We start from the raw sequence: 15,472 nt of genomic DNA on the forward strand, positions 1-15,472 counted from the left end.
CTCTTCTCTTATGTTCTTATGTGACACAGAGTGTTGGACTAGATGGGCCATTGGCCTGATCCAACAGGGGCTTCTCTTATGTTCTTATGTGTCACAGAGTGTTGGGCCGGAGGGGCCATTGGCCTGATCCAACAGGGCTTCTCTTATGTTCTTATGTGACACAGAGTGTTGGACTGGATGGGGCCATTGGCTGATCCAACAGGGCTTCTCTTATGTTCTTATGTGACACAGAGTGTTGGACTGGATGGGCCATTGGCCTGATCCAACAGGGCTTCTCTTATGTTCTTATGTGTCACAGGGTGTTGGGCTGGAGGGGCCATTGGCCTGATCCAACAGGGCTTCTCTTCTGTTCTTATGTGACAAAAGAGTGTTGGGCTGGAGGGGCCATTGGCCTGATCCAACAGGGCTTCTCTTCTGTTCTTATGTGACACAGAGTGTTGGACTGGATGGGCCATTGGCCTGATCCAACAGGGCTTCTCTTATGTTCTTATGTGTCACAGAGTGTTGGGCTGGAGGGGCCATTGGCCTGATCCAACAGGGCTTCTCTTATGTTCTTATGTGACACAGAGTGTTGGACTGGATGGGCCATTGGCCTGATCCAACAGGGCTTCTCTTATGTTCTTATGTGTCACAGAGTGTTGGGCCGGAGGGGCCATTGGCCTGATCCAACAGGGCTTCTCTTATGTTCTTATGTGACACAGAGTGTTGGGCTGGAGGGGCCATTGGCCTGATCCAACAGGGCTTCTCTTATGTTCTTATGTGACACAGAGTGTTGGGCCGGAGGGGCCATTGGCCGATCCAACAGGGCTTCTCTTATGTTCTTATGTGACACAGAGTGTTGGAGCTGGATGGGGCCATTGGCCTGATCCAACAGGGCTTCTCTTCTGTTCTTATGTGACACAGAGTGTTGGACTGGATGGGCCATTGGCCGGATCCAACAGGGCTTCTCTTATGTTCTTATGTGTCACAGAGTGTTGGGCTGGAGGGGCCATTGGCCTGATCCAACAGGGCTTCTCTTATGTTCTTATGTGTCACAGAGTGTTGGACTGGAAGGGGCATTGGCCTGATCCAACAGGACTTCTCTTCTGTTCTTATGTGACACAGAGTGTTGGACTGGATGGGCCATTGGCCTGATCCAACAGGGCTTCTCTTATGTTCTTCTATAGAGCTTTCCCCTGATCTGGCCTCCTGTCACAAGCATTCTGAGGTTGGTTGCCTCTGAACATGGAGTCTCCACGGATGCCAGTGGCCACAAAGAAACCCCCCCCCCTTTTACAGTCATCTCAGTTCAAAGGTTGCTGAATGCAAAAGTGAGCCATTGGCTTTGCTTCTCAGTTCTAGCATTTGAGGGTGTCTCATTGGGGCCAGGCCACTCACCAGCAGCCACCAAGCAACTTCATACCATGCAACTTACATGACTTGCCCAGGCCCAACAGGCAGCCACCCTCTGAAAGCCAGTGTGGTGTAGGAAGTTCAGAGTTCCACACTAGGATCCAGGAGGAAATCAAAAGAGTTTCCGGCTTAACATTACGAAGAACTTCCTGACCGTTAGAGCGGGTTTCTCAGTGGAACAGGCTTCCTCCTTGGGAGATGGTGGGCTCTCTCCTTCCTTGGAGGTTTTTCATCAGAGGCTAGATGGCCATCTGACAGCAATGAAGATCCTGTGAATTTAGGGGAGTTATTTGTGAGTTTCCTGCATTGTGCAGGGGGTTGGGACTAAAACGACCCTAGAGGTCCCTTCCAACTCTAGGTTTCTATGATTCTAGGAGACCCTGGGTGAACTTGGGCCAGTTCCACATCCTCAGCCTCGCCTGCCTCACAGGGTGCTGAGAGAGTGAAACAGAGGAGAGGAGAAGGATGCCAACTGCCCAGGGTCTCTGTTGTACAGAAACGTGGTGGGTAAAAACGATGCAAGGAGAGACAATCGCTGAGAACTGGTGGCAGATGAAAGACTGGTTGGTTGGTGCCTGGGAAGGAGAGAAGGAAGGAGGGAGAGCTGAGGTTCTGGAGGAGGGAAAGAGGAAATCCTGGGAGGGAAGGGATGTAGGGAGGAAGGAGGTATGTCCCTCACATGCCCTGGTGGGCTGTCTGCTGGGCAACTTGGCCCAACCTGGCAGCTGGCACTCAAAAGAACCACTGGTCTCCCAGGCAGAGGCTGCCTCAGGGAGGGAGGCAGGGAGGGATGGAGGGAAAGCTGAAGACCTGGGTGGGTGGGTGTGGGAAGAGGCCAGACTGCACAGACCCAGGAGAAACCAATCACGCAGGAGACCTAGTTGATGGAACAACGTTAGCAAAAGTCTCCCCAGCTCTCTTGGGGACCAGAGTGGGCAAGTGACCAGCTGCCCAAAGGCCGCCGCAGTCTCATGCAGAATGGCCCACAGACCCATTGAGACTGGCAGACCCATTGAGACCCATTGAGACTGGCAGAGGTTAAACTCAGGAGCAAGAGGTCCAGCAAACTTGCCCCCTCCAACTCTGGGAAGAGCAGCCCTGTGCACCGGGGGATCCGCTTCTCCCCTAAAAAGGGCTCATCCTATTTGGCCCAGAGACCTGCAGCACAGTACCTGACAGAGCTCCGGGGCTAATTCCCCTGGGAAGACATGGATGAACAGGTTGAGCTTGCCTTATGCCGAAAGAGACACCCCCCCCCCCATTGGTCCATCAAGGGCAGTCTTCCTTACTGAGCATTCATTGAAATAATCTGTATGGTGTTTCTAGTGTTTTGATATCCCTCAAGACTGTCAGCAGCTTTTCCAGGCTGAGGGTTTTCACCTCACCTCTTGCCTGCCTGGCCATTTCTGCTGGAGATGCTGGGGCTTGAACCTGGGGCCTTCTGCATACGAAGCAGAGGCGCTTCCACTGAGCCACAGCACTGAAGGGTCCACCAGCATCTTCAGCAACTGCATAGAGCAGGGGTAGCCAAGCTTGTTTAACGTAAGAGCCACATAGAATAAACGTCAGTTGTTTGAGAGCTGGAAGACATAAATGTCAGATGTTTGAGAGCTGCACGTCAGGAAGGAAGGGGGGAGGGAGGAAAATAGATGGGGGAGGGAAATGTGGAAAGCAAGCAACTTTAACTTTAAATGCACACTCCAAGCCACCAACAAATCCCTTCTCCAAGCTGGGCTGTGGGGGCTTTGAGAGCCACATGTGTCTCCCAAGCCGCAGTTTGGCCACCCCTGGTGGTAGAGTGCATAGAGCTTCTGAGGCCCAAAACATCCTGCCTGCAGGAGGGGAAAGAATGCTATGGGCAGGAGGAGGAGAGTTGCTTTGATACCCCACCTGTCACTACCTGAAGGAGTCTCAGAGCAGCTTCCAATCTCCTTCCCTTCCTCTCTTCACAACAAACACCAGACAAGGTAGGTGGGGCTGAGAGAGCTCTGAGAGAACTGCTCTTGAAAGAAACTGCTCTGGCCCAAGGTCACCCAGCTGGCTGCATGTGAAGGAGGGGGGGAATCAACCCAATTCTTCATGACGACACCAGGCTGAAGATATGCTAGCGTGTGAACCCCACAGCACTAATGTGCATGATGTCCCCATGAGTGGGTGAACCAGGAGATGCCAAAGCAAGGGAATTATTCCAAGGTGCCCACTGCTGGAGCTTGACAGGAAGTGGTGGACTGAAAGAGGGGCACCCCCCAACCCGGCACACAGCTGCATTGTCCTTGGGCACACAAGATGCAAAAGGGCAAGGTCAAAATTAAGTAGAGACCTGGGTGGAATGGGACAGAGCAGGGGAGAGATGTGTGGCAGTTGGGTTTGGGGTGCCAACAACCGCTGGGGCAGAATGTCTTCAGCAACTAACACTCTCTCTCTCTCTCTCTCTCTCTCTCTCCCCCTCATCTCTCTCCCTCTCTCTCTCTCTCCTCTCTCTCTCTTAGTTGCCAGCCGGTCTGCACAGCGGTGGGCATATTCACTAAGGGTTGACTTTGGAGCAGTAGCGCAGCAGGGAGACGTGAGTCCTCCTACAGAAGAGCTGGGGCTGAATGAATTTGGGGCAGTTCTGCCAGCAGGTCCTTTGCTTTCCTCAAGGAGCCAGACCATGAATTGTTGGGGCCCAAATGGAGCTCCCAAAGTCCTGGGAGATGCTCCAACCCAGGGAACTCCCCCCCCCCACAGCTGCACAGTGGCAGCACAAGGCCGGAGTGCCGGACAGTGAGAGGCGGGAAGCAAGGCCTTTTGAGATCCTTGCTTCCCCCATGAAAAACCAGGCCCTGCCGTGACTTCCCTCCCTTGGGGAAAGAGGGGCCAATCCCAGGGCTCCTTGGCCAGCTGCACTCCTGGCTCTTGCAGGCCTCTTCCTAGCGTGGGCTGGTGTGGCGCACCTGAAGCCTCCTTCTGAACGTCGTAACAGAGGCCCCGTGGGGAGGGGGGTGGCCCTGTGATTGCCCTGGGACTGCAGCGTCTCCCTCGTTCCCACGTACTTTCCTCTCCACCAACACGGTGCCTTGGCACCACCAGGCTCTCTCTGCCAGGCTTGGCTTTAAACAGCTGCCCATAAAGATAGCAAGTGCCCAGGTTGCTCCAATTGCGGCAGCTGAAGAGCAGCTGCTGGAGCGCAGAGCCAAGAAGAGATTGCTGCGGGGAGGGGAGGGGGGTCGGCTGGTGCAGATGCCTGTGCAGACAGAGAGCCACGAGATGGTCCTTGGGTGGGTGACAAGGAGAACCCCCTGGATGCTGCACTTGGTACAGCTTGGGAGCTGATCTGACTGGGATGTCCTACCTGGAGCTAGGGAGGTGGTTTTCCTGCTAGCACCTGCACACACCTGTCTTAAGGCAGCAAGTCCACAATTGAAGGGGGAAGCTGGGATCTGCACTCAGCTCAGCATCTTTCTCCTGCCTGGCCACCACTCATAATCTGCAGAGACCTCCCAGTTCTCAAGTTGGGGAGGCAGAAGAAGACCCTCTGGGCCAGGTCAAGGGCCCCTTAAAATTATAGAATCCTAGAGTTGGAAGGGACCCCCAGGGGTCATCTAGTCCAACCCCCCTGCACAATGCAGGAAACTCACAAACCCCTCCCCCTAAATTCACAGGATCTTCATTGCTGTCAGATGGCCATCTAGCCTCTGCTTAAAACCTCCAAGGAAGGAGAGCCCACCACCTCCTGAGGAGGAAACCTGTTCCACTGAGTTGGAAGAGAACTCCAGGGTCATCTAGTCCAACCGCCTGCACAATGCAGAAACTCACCAAACACCTCCCCTAAATTCACAGGATCTTCATTGATGTCATATGGCCATCCAGCCTCTGTTGAAAACCCTCCAATGAAGGAGAGCCCACCACCTCCCAAGGAAGCCTGTTCCACTGAGGAACCGCTCTAATGGCAATAGAATCATAGAGTTGGAAGGGACTTCCAGGGTCATCTAGTCCAACACCCTGCACACTTGCAGGAAACTCACAAACACCTTTCCCCTAAATTCACTGGATCTTCATTGCTGTCAGATGGCCATCCAGCCTCTGTTGAAACCCTCCAAGGAAGGAGAGCCCACCACCTCCCGAGGAAGCCTGTTCCACTGAGGAACCGCTCTAATGGTCATAGAATCATAGAGTTGGAAGGGACCTCCAGGGTCATCTAGTCCAACCCCCTGCACAATGCAGGAAACTCACAAACCCCTTCCCCTAAATTCACAGGATCTTCATCACTGTCAGATGGCCATCTAGCCTCTGTTGAAAAACCTCCAAGGAAGGAGAGCCCACCACGTCCCGAGGAAGCCTCTTCCACTGAGGAGCCACTCTAATGGTCAGGAAGTTCTTCCTCATGTTGAGCCGGAAATCCTTCTGATTGAATTTCTTCTCTGCCACAAGTTTGTTTCCCTGCAGCTGGACTGAGTTTTCTGCAGCTCAGCAGGTTTTGTGCAGTTGGGACTCTCTTGGGCAACTTCATGGTCACAGCAGGAGTTGGGAAAAGTTCCTGCCTCCCAGCCAGGTTGCCGCAGAAATGGAGCATTCGCCTTCTGGCAACTCCTGGTGGAATGTGGCCAGACCTTCCCCCCTTAATCAGCTACACTGCTGGGGAGGCACTGCGGCTCAGTGGAAGAGCCTCTGCTTGGCCTGCAGATGGTTCAATCCCCGGCATCTCCAATTATGAGGACCTGGTGATGGGAAAGACCTCTCTCTGCCTGGGACCCAGGAGAGCTGCTGCCAGTCTGAGTAGACAACACTGACTTTCATGGCTCTGAGTCAATATAAGGCAGCTTCATGTGTTCCCTACCTAGTTGTGGGGTGGGGCTGTGGATTTGTGGTAGGACATCTGTTTGGCATGCAGAAGGTCCCAGGTTCTAGCCCCACCATCTCCAGTTAAGATGACCAGGCAGTAGGAGGTGATGGGAAAGAGCCAGGTTGGTGTAGTGGTGAAGTGCACAGACTGTTATCTGGGAGAAACCAGGTTTGATTCTCCACTCCTCCACTTGGACTGCTGGGATGGCCTTGGGTCAGCCATAGCTCTCTTATCTGGGAGAACCGGTTTTGATTCCCCACTCCTCCACTTGCAGCTGCTGGAATGGCCTTGGGTCAGCCATAGCTCTGGCAGAGGCTGTCCTTGAAAGGGCAGCTGCTGTGAGATCCCTCTCAGCCACACCCACCTCACAGGGTGTCTGTTGTGAGGGAGGAAGGTAAAGGAGATTGTAGGCCACTCTGAGACTCTGTCCCAGAAAGGGCAGTTTCTGTGGGAGTTCTCTCAGCCCCACCCACCTCACAGGGTGTCTGTAGTGGGGGAGGAAGGGAAAGGAGATTGTGAGCCGCTCTGAGACTCTTTGGAGTGGAGGCCAGGATATAAATTCAATATCTTCTTCTTTTTCTACCTCAGTTCAAGACTCTGGAAAGCCACAGCCAGTCTGAAAGAAAAAGCCCAGCAGGAACTCATTTGCATATTAGGCCACACTCTCCAACATCACCATTGTTTTGCACAGGGCTTTTTTGTAGGAAAAGCCCAGCAGGAACTCATTTGCATGTTAGGCCACACCTCCTGATGGCACCATTGTTCTGCATAGAGCTTTTTTACAGAAAAAGCCCAGCAGGAACTCATTTGCATGCTTAGGCCACACACCCCTGCTGCCAAGCCAGTCAGAACTGCATTCCTGTGCGTTCCTGCTCAGAAAAGCCCAAAGACTGACCTTGATGGATTGCTGGTCTGCTTCAGTACATGGCAGTTTCACATGTCCAGAAACTAAATAATGTGCCTTAAATGATCCAGTGGCTTCCAGGGGGACCAAAGCCACTGAATGAGCCAGGAATGGTCTCCTGGGCCCCATTTGACTTTCTTTTTAAGAGAACACCTCTGATCCTTAGAAGGAAAACTCAACCAAGTTGTCTGACTCACAAGAAGCAAACAGCCCTCCCACTGTCCCGGTGGAAGGACCAGTAAAGGCAAGGGGACTGGAAAACCAGCTCTGGAGTTGACCAGTGTGGCCCATCTAGTCTATTATCGCCACCCATCCTAGTAGGCCTTTCTTGCTGGAACTCAAACCTTCTCAGCCAGCCAGGCAGCCTTTCACACAGAGGACCACCAGATGCCTGCAGAAGACACTGAGACCAAAGCCCCCCAGTTCCTCAGTGGAACAGGCTTCCTCCTTGGGAGGTGGTGGGCTCTCCTTCCTTGGAGGTTTTTAAGCAGAGGCTAGAGGGCCATCTGACAGCAATGAGGATCCTGTGAATTTAGGGGGAGGTATTTGTGAGTTTCCTGCATTGTGCAGGGAGTTAGACTAGATGACCCTGGAAGTCCCTTCCAACTCTAGGATTCTAGGATTCCTGACCGTCAGAGCGGTTCCTCAGTGGAACAGGCTTCCTCCTTGGAAGGTTGTGGGCTCTCCTTCCTTGGAGTTTTTTAAACAGAGCCTAGATGGCCACCTGACAGCAATGAAGATCCTGTGACTTAAAGGGGAGGGGTCTGTGAGTTTCTTGCATTGTGCAGGAGGGTGGACTAGATGACCCTGGAGGTCCCTTCCAACTCTAGGATTCTATGATTCTTCAGGAGGTGGTGGCTCTCCTTCCTTGGAGGTTTTAAAGCAGAGGCTAGATGGCCATCTGACAGCAATGAAGATCCTGTGAATTTAGGGGGAGGTGTTTGTGAGCTTAGAGTGGTTCCTCAGTGCAAGAGGCTTCCTCCTGGGGAGGTGGTGGGCTCTCCTTCCTCGGAGGTTTTAAAGCGGAGGCTAGATGGCCATCTGACTGTGATGAAGATCCTGTGAATTTAGGCAGATGACAAGAGGGAGGGCAGGGAGGGCTGCAGCAGGGCTTAGTTCTTGTGGCCCCTTTTTACATGCCCAGAAATATGCTGATTGGCACTTTGGGATCAGGCAGCAATTTCTCTCCAGGCCAGTCTGACCAGAGATCCTGTAGCAGTTTTTTGCTATCTTCTGGGCATGGAGCCAGGGCTGGTTCTGGACTCTCCGGCCCGAGGAAAGGCTAATGTCTGGCGCTGCCCCCCCCCTGCACGGACAACATCACCGAGGCACATGGGGGCACCCAATTCTGTGCCTCCAGAAGGCTGGAACCCGAGTTTCCCTAGGGGCAGAGCTGGCGTAGACCCGGGTGGCCAACGGTAGCTCTCTAGCCTTCCCGACTGTCATCCTCTTAAAGCAAGCTTGAATGGCCACCGCTCTATCCTGTTGCAGCGAATGCACACTCTAATTACCCTTTTTTGGAGGTGGCGGAATACACATGGAAGTGGGATTTTAGGTTACCGCACCTCTTGTTTCTGCGGAAGAAAGACATGGCAGAGGGCCTGGAGATTAAGAGAGCCAGGTCGAGGTTTGGGCGCTGAATATTGCTGGCCCTCCACGTAGAAGCAACCCATGGGGGGGAGAGAAGGCACAAGCCTCATTCTTGCTGCATGTCTTTGAACGAACACCCCCCACCCAGAGCGGGATTAACAATTAGGCCAAGTAGGCATTGGCCTATAGCCCCCCCCACACACACACACACCTTTAGGAGCCCCAGGCTGGCTCCCCCACACACACACTCTTTCCCTCCTGCTTGCAGCCCTCCGGAGCTCCATGCCCAGCCGGCAACTGAGCTGCTCTTTGCCTGACTCGCCTGGTGCGGCTGCTGCTGGTGTTGTCGCCAAGCTGGCCTCTCTCTGCCTCCCCCCCCCACGCAGCTTTGGAGAAGGGGCTTTAGAGGAGGGGCTTGCAGGCTTGCAGCAAGAGCCGTGGGCAGTGGGGGTGCTCTGACTCTGAGATGATTTGCGAGGGGGGGGGGCAAGATTTCAACTGCCTAGGGGCCTCCACAGGGCTCAATCCCCCCACCCACCAAAGGGCAGAATGGCTGTCCCTGCTGGACTCGCCCCCCCCCACCCCCCAGGCATGGCTCCCCTGTTTTGCTGCTCCCCCCCCCCCCCCCCCGTGGACCGTGTGTGCCCCCACCAAGCTGTGAGGCTGGGAAGGCTGGCTCGGAGGAGATGAGGCAAACATGTCTCTTCTTTCCTGGACTTTGTTTTTCTCACGGTCTCTGAAAAGGCAAGATCAGGTGATAGGTGTGGGACGGGCCCAGCCAGGTGCGGATCAGGTAGGGAAGGAGGAGGCGGGGGGAGGAGGGACAAGGCGGCTCTGCCGGAGAACAAGAGAGGGAGCTTTTCATTAGAGCGGCGCTCTCGGTCTTGGCAGGAGGCTGACTCAGCCCAAGCTGGCGGAACAGACTGTGGGAAACGGAGTGTGAGAAAGTCAGTCAAGCGAAGGCACGGCGGGCGGGCGGGCGGGGAGGGGGGAGGGGGAGGCAGCCCTCCAAGGCCTCCGGCCAAACACTTCCCTCCGCCTCCCGCTCGCCCAGAAAATGCCCCAGTCAGAGCCAGGGATGGGTCACACAAAGGGGAGGGAGCCACGCGGGCCCAGGAGCCTGGCCGGCACTTTTGGCACAGGCGGGCTGGAGGACTGGCAACTCCCTAGAGCTCCGAAGGCAGGGCGGCTGCAGCCAGGCTCCCGGATGCAAGAGGGTGCCGAATTGCCCCGCTGCTGCCCCCTCAGTCCCGGTCTCCTGCAGAGAGAGGACCCCGGCTGCGGCATTCAAGGAAACACTCCCGGTTTGTTCCTGGACACAACTGAACTGCCTGCGTTTGCTCTCCAAAACCTCATGCGGCTGTGGCAGAAAGGCCAGCGCTCCCACACATCTCCACCTCGCAGCAGCTCTTCAGCCACACACACACACACACACACCCAAGGGCCAGGAACAGGGCCTTCTCTGCGGCAGCCCTTCCAGACGTGCCTTTCCTGCCTGGCTCAAGTGCCCTCGATGTGGCCATCCACTGTCTTAGCCAGAGAGAGGGGTACACGGACCGCCACTGCTGCTCCAGGGCCCCGAGCTCCACCTGCAAAGCGGGCGTCCTCTCCAGCTGCCCCCACCCACCAGGCAGAGCCCCAAGGCAGGCAAAAGGCTCCAGCAAACCCCACTGCGGAAGGGCTCCCTGACCCGGCTGCAGTGTCTGGAAAGCCCCTTTTCCTGCAGGGATGTGCGCACTCTGCGCATGCTCAGCTCCCCATGCGGCCCCAGACTCAGCCTAGGCACCAATGTGATGATGATGATGATGATGATGATGATGATGATAGATGATGATGATGATGATGATGATGATGATGATGATGATGATGATGATGATGATTACATTGGATTTTATATCCCGCCCATCTCAGCGTCTCAGAGCAGCTCACAATCTCCTTTACCTTCCCCCCCACACCATACACCCTGTGAGGTGTGTGGGGCTGAGAAGGCTCTCCCAGCAGCTGCCCTTTCAAGGACAACCTCTGCCAGAGCTATGGCTGACCCAAGGCCATTCCAGCAGGTGCAAGTGGAGGAGGGGGGAATCAAACCCGGTTCTCTCAGATAAGAGAGCTCTGGCTTGGACCCAAGGCCATTCCAGCAGTTGCAAGTGGAGGAGTGGGGAATCAAACCCGGTTCTCCCAGATAAGAGAGCTCTGGCTGACCCAAGGCCCTTCCAGCAGCTGCAAGTGGAGGAGTGTGAGAATCCAACCCGGTTCTTCCAGATAAGAGAGCTCTGGCTGACCCAAGCCCTTCCAGCAGTTGCAAGTGGAGAAGAGGGGAATCCAACCCGGTTCTCCCAGAGAAGAGAGCTCTGGCTGACCCAAGGCCATTCCAGCAGGTTGCAAGTGGAGGAGTGGGGAATCCAACCCGGTTCTCCCAGATAAGAGAGCTCAGGCTGACCAAGGCCATTTCCAGCAGTTGCAAGTGGGGAAGAGGTGAATCCAACCCGGTTCTCCCAGATAAGAGAGCTCTGGCTGATCCAAGGCCATTCCAGCAGTTGCAAGTGGGGAAGAGGGGAATCCAACCCGGTTCTCCCAGATAAGAGAGCTCAGGCTGACCCAAGGCCATTCCAGCAGTTTGCAAGTGGGGAAGAGGGGAATCCAACCCGGTTCTCCCAGATAAGAGAGCTCAGGCTGACCCAAGGCCATTCCAGCAGTTGCAAGTGGGGAAGAGGGAAATCCAACCCGGTTCTCCCAGATAAGAGAGCTCAGGCTGACCCAAGGCCATTCCAGCAGTTGCAAGTGGGGAAGAGGGGAATCCAACCCGGTTCTCCCAGAGAAAGAGGCCACCACTTAACCACCACAGCAGACTGGCTCAACACGTGGGTGGGTCTCCTGCCTGGGTGCTAGCTGCAGTCAAATGCTCTGCCAGGCAGGAGGGGCGGGAGAGAAGAGATGGGGGGGAGCATGGAGGGGGGGGCTGCCTCATTCCAGCACCAGAAATCCAAGCTGTTCCCCCTTCTCATGCAGAGGTCAGGCAGGGCCCTCTGGAGAGGCGGCAGGAAGCCCAAAGGGGGCCACTGGGGGGGGGAACCCCCATCCCTCCTCGGAACCAAACTCCTGCTCCAGAGAAGGGCCAGCAGCGGCCGGGGCCTGTCTAGGCGGGAGTGAGGCCAGACTCAGGGGCGGGGGACGGAGGGGAAAGGCCAGCCTGGGCCAGGCGCACCGGAAAAGCGCTGCCAGTCAGTCGGGTGGGCCCGGCCTCCCCGTGAGCCCCGCCACGCCACTCCTGTCCCTTAGACCTCCTGCGGGGAGGGGAAGTGGTGGCCCCCCATGCCCGGAGGTCTCCCCGCAGTCTCCGGAGCACCACCGAACGCCGCGGGGTTGAGGGACGCCGGCGATCTCCGGCCTGGTTTCCGCTCCCCCGCCTCCCCCTGGGCTCCCGCTGCCAGATGGGGGGTGGAAGCCGGGCCGGAGCCCAGGCGCCAGGCGAGGGGGGGCCGGGGGCGCAGGGGGCCAGAAGCGCAGCCGCGGGGCGCGCAAGAGCATCGCCTTCTCTGGAGCCGCGCAAGCCCGTCTTAGGCGAGGGGAGGCGCTTCTGCGACCACCGCCGAGGCTTCTCACCAGCCTCCGTCTGCAAGGCCGGCCGGCCGCTCTCCCTCCCAGGCGAAGGCGGGGTTTTCCCAGGCTCCGGGGCGGCCGCAACAGCTGCAGCCGCCCGCCGGGCTTCCCTCGGAGCCGGATCCAGCGCAGCGGCGCACTACCCGGCCGCCTGCCCGCCTCTCGCCCGGCTCCTCTCCCCGCCTGCAGCCAGCCACCCTCTCCCGGCACGTGCTCCGACGGGGCGCCCTCCCGCGCAGCCAGCTCAGCCGGCGCGGGGAGGGGGGCAGAGGCAGGCAGGCAGGCAAGCTCTCTCTCCCGCCCTCCCTCCCGCCCTCCCCGCGGCCCCTGCGCGTGGCGGGCAGTTCCCCCTCCCGTGGCCAAGGCGGCGCCTCCCTGCGCGGGGGGGGGGCGGGGGCGGGCGGGGCCTGGGCGGCGTCGCGAGGGTTAAAGCGGGCCCTTGATTGACAGGGCGGCCTCCCTCGCCGGGGGGCCCGGGGCGTGCGCCATTGGCCGGCGGGCGGTTGCTGCGGGCGGCCAATGGGTGGGCGCCGTCCACGAGCGGGGCCGCGTGCCTCCCGCTCCCATTGGCTGAAAGTCACTGTGGGAAAGAAAGTTTGGGAAGTTTCACACGAGCCGTTCGCGTGCAGCGCAGCCTATAAATAGCGGCCGCCGGGCGGGGAGGCGGCCGGGCGGAGCGGGAGCGCCTACCTGCGCCAGCTCTCCAGCCCGCCCGCCCCCGGAGCAGCGCCAAGGCCGGCAGCCAGGCAGCGCGCGGCTGCTGCTGCTCTTGCGGGGAGGCCGGTGGCGGGTTCGGCGCTTCCCCCCTCCCTCCCTCCCGCGCGGGGCAGGCACCGGGCAGCCCCCCCCCCGCCGCCGTCGCCCCCGGCCCGGCCACGATGCCCGCCGACTGATGGAGAAGAGCTCGTCGTCGCCTGTGGCCGCCCACCCCGGCCAGCTTGCACGCCACGCCCGACAAGCCGCGCACCGCCTCGGACCACCGCAAGGTAAGGGGGGGCGCTTCCTCTCCCCCTCCGCCCCTCGACTGCACCGCCCGCCGCGGCTCACCGCCCCCCTTCCTCGCCCCGTCTTCTCCCCCTCTCGCAGTCGTCCAAGCCCATCATGGAGAAGCGGCGGCGGGCGCGCATCAACGAGAGCCTGGGCCAGCTCAAGACCCTCATTCTGGACGCCCTCAAGAAGGATGTGAGTCGCCTTGCCATCTCCCGGCGGGGGGGAGGAGGGGGCAGCGGAGGGGCTCCCTGGTCGCTCTTCCCTGGAGTTCGATTCAAAGGCCTGGTCATCTCCAGGCCCCACCTGGAGACTGGCAACCGGAGTCGTGAGTGGGGCTCCGGGCCTTCGTTTTTGGAGGAGGGGGGCGGGAGGGGAGGGGAGGGGAGGGGGGCCTGCTGCCACTGCTGCCCAGACAGCTCCTCACCCCCCCCCCCCCCCCCGCCTTTGCCTGGCAGAGCTCGCGGCACTCGAAGCTGGAGAAGGCGGACATTCTGGGAGATGACGGTCAAGCACTTGCGGAACTTGCAGCGCGCCCAGATGACGGGTGAGCCCGCGGGCTCGGGCGGGCGGGCGGGCAGGCGCGCTCCCTCCGGGGCCGGGGGGGGGGAGGGAGGGTGGAGCGGGAGCTTTGCCAGGCTTCCGCCTGCGGTTTGGAACGCTCTTCAAGGCGCCCTTCCCGGGCTTGGCGCGGCCTCCTTTCCCACGGCCGCCTGAAGGCTTGAGCGCCGCAGCTCCCGGAAAGCCTCACCGCAGGCCCCCTTCCTCTGCCTCGCCCGCTTGCTGGGGACCCACCCCGGGCGCGGGGGGGTGGGTGGGGCGGGCTGCCTGCAGACGGGGGCCAAAGAGGGGGCGTTTGCAGGCCCTGGTGGGAGGGCTCCGGGGAGGCAGTTCGGGGCCCCCCTTCTGACTGCTCTCCCCCGCCCCCCCCCCCCCCCCCCCCGCAGCTGCTCTGAATACGGACCCTTCCGTGCTGGGCAAGTACCGGGGCTGGGCTTCAACGAGTGCATGGCGGAGGTGACCCGCTTCCTGTCCACCTGCGAGGGGGTGAACACCGACGTGCGCACCCGCCTCCTGGGCCACCTGGCCCACCTGCATGGGCCAGATCAACGCCACGTAACTACGCCGCCCCCCCGGCCGCGGGGCTCTCCTTCGGGCCGCCCTTGGGGCAGGATCCTCTGCTGCAGCGGCGCCCCCTGCCGGCAACGTGGTGCCCTGCAAGCTGGGCGGCTCTGTCGGGGAAGGAGCCAAGGTCTACGGAGGCTTCCAGCTGGTGCCGGCTGCCGACGGGCAGTTTGCTTTCCTCATCCCGAACGCCTCGTTTGCGCCCCACGGTGGGGCAGTCGTCCCCGCTCTACGCCAGTGGGAGCCTGGCCTCGGGTGTGCCTGCAGCCGGCGCCCCCTCCCTCCCGGCAGACTCGGTGTGGAGGCCCTGGTGAGAGACGCCTGCCCCGGTGTGGACTGGCCCTCCCAGTGGCTCCCCCCAAGGCGGGGAGGGGAGGGAGGGAGCGGGGGTCTCTTTGCTCCTGAGCTGTACATATTTCCTGTTTGGACTGGATTGTGCCTTCTCTTGTTCCTTTGCAAGAATCCCCCCCCCACTTTGATGCCCTCTCTCCCCAGACTGTGTGTGGGGGGGGGGTGAGATAGTGGGATGTCTCCAGGTCCTTTCCCCTTGTCTGGTGTGACTGCCCCCCCCTTTTTTAAGTGATGCCAAAGATCGGTTTATAAAAAAAAAAAAGGAAAATCCCTTCCGTTTTTGGAAGCTGTTTGACAAAAATAAAAGACATTTCACATCATGTGTGGCTGTGATTTGCAGGGCTCGCCTGACTCCCCCGCCGTCTTTGTCCTCGGTGCGCCCCCCTCCCCCCCCCAGCACCATTGTCTTGTGGCCTGCAGTTCTTTGGCCGGGCCCTTGAGTCGCCCTTGGGTGCTCAGAGCGGGAGACCCCCCCCCCCTCCCCGCGCTGCAGGCAGAGATCAAGAGGAGAGGAGAGGGCCTTCTTCCTTGTTCCACAAGACGGCCCAGCAGCTTCCGGGGGAACTGGATCTCGGGAGAGCCACAGCAGTCCTTTGCAGGGGAGGAGCTCCTGCTTCTGGCTGCCCCCCCCCCCCCGAAGGGTGCCTGCTTGGGGGTCTTTGCCAGGCTTGCGTTTGCTGCAGATGTGTGGTGCCAACGTC

General features: G+C 58.9%; 2 protein-coding genes across 4 annotated transcripts in view; both read left to right on the forward strand.

Annotated features, from left to right (window-relative positions):
- Positions 1-12,000, forward strand: part of OPA1 (OPA1 mitochondrial dynamin like GTPase) — a 196,226-nt gene extending 184,226 nt beyond the window's left edge. For all 3 annotated transcript variants that reach the window (XM_060242867.1, XM_060242869.1, XM_060242870.1), the window contains one exon: positions 11,988-12,000. The gene's annotated coding sequence lies outside the window, so the exon portion shown is untranslated. The remainder of the gene's footprint in view (positions 1-11,987) is intronic.
- A 1,200-nt stretch (positions 12,001-13,200) lies between these two features.
- On the forward strand, positions 13,201-15,091 carry HES1 (hes family bHLH transcription factor 1). Its single transcript, XM_060240944.1, is given in 9 exon segments — positions 13,201-13,233; positions 13,235-13,294; positions 13,395-13,490; positions 13,754-13,792; positions 13,794-13,842; positions 14,243-14,286; positions 14,289-14,384; positions 14,386-14,643; positions 14,645-15,091. Coding segments are annotated over 9 exon segments (765 nt in total). The 3' UTR covers positions 14,735-15,091.
- Positions 15,092-15,472: the final 381 nt, after the last annotated feature.

Source organism: Heteronotia binoei, chromosome 6 (genome assembly GCF_032191835.1).
Source record: "Heteronotia binoei isolate CCM8104 ecotype False Entrance Well chromosome 6, APGP_CSIRO_Hbin_v1, whole genome shotgun sequence".
Lineage (NCBI taxonomy): Eukaryota > Metazoa > Chordata > Lepidosauria > Squamata > Gekkonidae > Heteronotia > Heteronotia binoei.